Source organism: Tachysurus fulvidraco, chromosome 4, assembly GCF_022655615.1.
Source record: "Tachysurus fulvidraco isolate hzauxx_2018 chromosome 4, HZAU_PFXX_2.0, whole genome shotgun sequence".
In the NCBI taxonomy this organism is placed as follows: Eukaryota; Metazoa; Chordata; class Actinopteri; order Siluriformes; family Bagridae; genus Tachysurus; species Tachysurus fulvidraco.
Genome location: NC_062521.1, coordinates 29,745,596 through 29,748,095, shown reverse-complemented (window position 1 = coordinate 29,748,095; position 2,500 = coordinate 29,745,596). Strand labels below are relative to the sequence as shown.

Genomic DNA, 2,500 nt, shown 5'->3' with positions numbered 1-2,500 from the left:
TTACAGAGGAAGCAGAAGGCAGATTCTGCTTTATAAACAACACACCTGAAGCTCCAGACTAGCGATCATGCTAATCATGATTCAGAGTAAATGTTCATATGTCAGATTCGCAGCATTACGCCTTGTGTTCTGCATCTGAAGAGACACTCAGATGAGGGAGAAAGGTGTGCAGACTGGAAGAGAGAGAGAGAGAGAGAGAGAGAGAGAGAGAGAGAGAGAGAGAGAGAGAGAGAGAATAAATAATGGGAAAAACTAAAATTGTGAACAGAAGGAAGGAAAGATCGCAACAAAATAGGAAAAGATTGAGAAAAAGAAACAAGTAAGCAACAGATTGAGGAAGGAAATCTGAGAGAGAGAGAGAGAGAGAGAGAGAGAGAGAGAGAGAAAGAAAGTGAGAGAGAGGGGGGGGAGGGAGAGAGAGAGAGAGATGGGGAGAGGGAGAGAGAGATGGGGAGAGAAAGAGAGAGAGAGGGAGAGAGAGAGAGAGTCTCTCCTGAGTTGCAGTTAATATTAATAATAGAAAGTAGAAGTAGTAGAATTCGAGAGTGTGAGCGACACAAAGGGATTCTCTCTCTCGAGTACGCATACACACACACACACACACACACACACACACACACACACACACACACACACACACACACACAGAGCGCTCTGTAAGCTTACCTGTGTCTGAAGTCTTTATTTCTGACAGGAGGAAAAGCGTAAATGCAAAGAGAGGAAGAGAAGAGAAGAAGACAGGACAGACATTAGGACAGAAAGTTCCAGAGTGTCTCGGTGTCGCTGGTCACAGACACGGCTTAAAGAACCGTACAGTGTGGAACTATTTATTTATCTATCTATCTATCTATCTATCTATCTATCTATCTATCTATCTATCTATCTATCTATCTATCTATCTATCTATCTATCTATCTATTTATTTATTAAAATAAAAAATATGAATCTCTTCAGAATAAACACTGAAATCCTGTGAATCAATCTCTCTCTCTCTCTCTCTCTCTCACATCCTCTCATTCACACACACACAACACACACACTCACTCACACACACACACACACACACAGATTCAGCACAGTTTCCTGTTTAATTCAAGCAGTAAGATAATAAACATATAATGACACGGATAATAAAGTAATTAGCATCACGCTGCTAGCCTCCGTTAGCATTTCGAACCCGTCATTACGCTCAGCTCTTCTTTCACAGTGCAGACAGACAAATTTGGGCTGGTGTTTATTTTGTTGAAACAATATCATCCTAACATTATTACGATCTTTTAAGTCACAGACAGCACGACTAATATTTCAAACATTAAATCATATGCAGGAAGGAACACATCAATTATTAGAATTAAATTAGACACCAATTATGTCACAAATAATAAAAAGGACATTAGATATTTTTCTGTATTTAATAAGAATACTAACTAAAAAATCCTCTATGTATTAGCAGCTGGATTCTCATGTAACTGAATGTATGAGTGAAATCAGGAAAATAACATCTTACAGAATGAAATAAAAATAATGACTAACGGAGAAAAATCTGTAATCAATTAGCTAAAAAATCATCAACATTATTTTCCTATCAAAAAATATTCAGATAAAAAAATGAATTAAAAAAATGTAACTCAAATTTCTCTGAAAAAAAAAAAACAGTTCACACACACACACACACACACACACACACACACACACACACACACACACACACACACACACACACACACACACACACACACACCATAGCGGTATGATGCTCGTATGTAATTCTCAGAAACGCTGCATGTTTTTATGGCTATTTTAAGAGACATGAACTCTGCATGAACGTGATGTTAACGAGCCCGTAACGACTGATTACGTCTCACACAATGAAAAGACATTTCATAAGGTTTGCATTTTCATTTGGACAGAGGACATGCTGTGAATATGTCACGCCGAGGAGCTACCATTCATTCATTTTCTCCTCCACCCGCACACATACACCATTTAATAAAGAGGGTTAATTTAACAGCAGCGGCAGTAGTACGCTACATGCTAAAGACAACAGAGAGAGAGAGAGAGAGAGAGAGAGAGAGAGAGAGAGAGAGAGAGAGAGAGAGAGATAGTTATACCTCTTTATTAAAAAGACTTGAAGATGATATGTGGTGATTAATCTGCAGGACAGAGTACTGTGATGCTCAGCACATGGTGCCGTGACCCGGACGCAAACTAGGATGTGACCATAATCCCTCTGTGTGTGTGTGTGTGTGTGTGTGACTTGGGAATTGAATATAAAAGAGCTTGTTCCACTAATCCTCCCTTTGGTACATTTAGTCTGTATCTTTAGACCCTAACAGTATAAAACCTTTATACATTTAGTACAGCACTGCTTTATAAAGACCAATTATTTATCCTACGTCTTTAATTTACGTACAAAATTGACGATTCCAGTTGAAAGATTTACCAGAAGGTAAAAAATCATGTTGTTTCAGAGACAAAGGTAAAATTTACTAAGCGCTTT

The 2,500-nt window shown here is 38.3% G+C and overlaps 1 protein-coding gene across 1 annotated transcript in view; it reads right to left on the bottom strand.

Moving 5' to 3' along the window:
- tenm3 (teneurin transmembrane protein 3) overlaps nt 1-2,500 on the bottom strand; it is a 107,292-nt gene that overhangs the window by 30,141 nt on the left and 74,651 nt on the right. Inside the window, exon 15 of the mRNA XM_047812596.1 lies at nt 667-687. Coding sequence (XP_047668552.1) covers nt 667-687 — 21 coding nt within the window. The remainder of the gene's footprint in view (nt 1-666; nt 688-2,500) is intronic.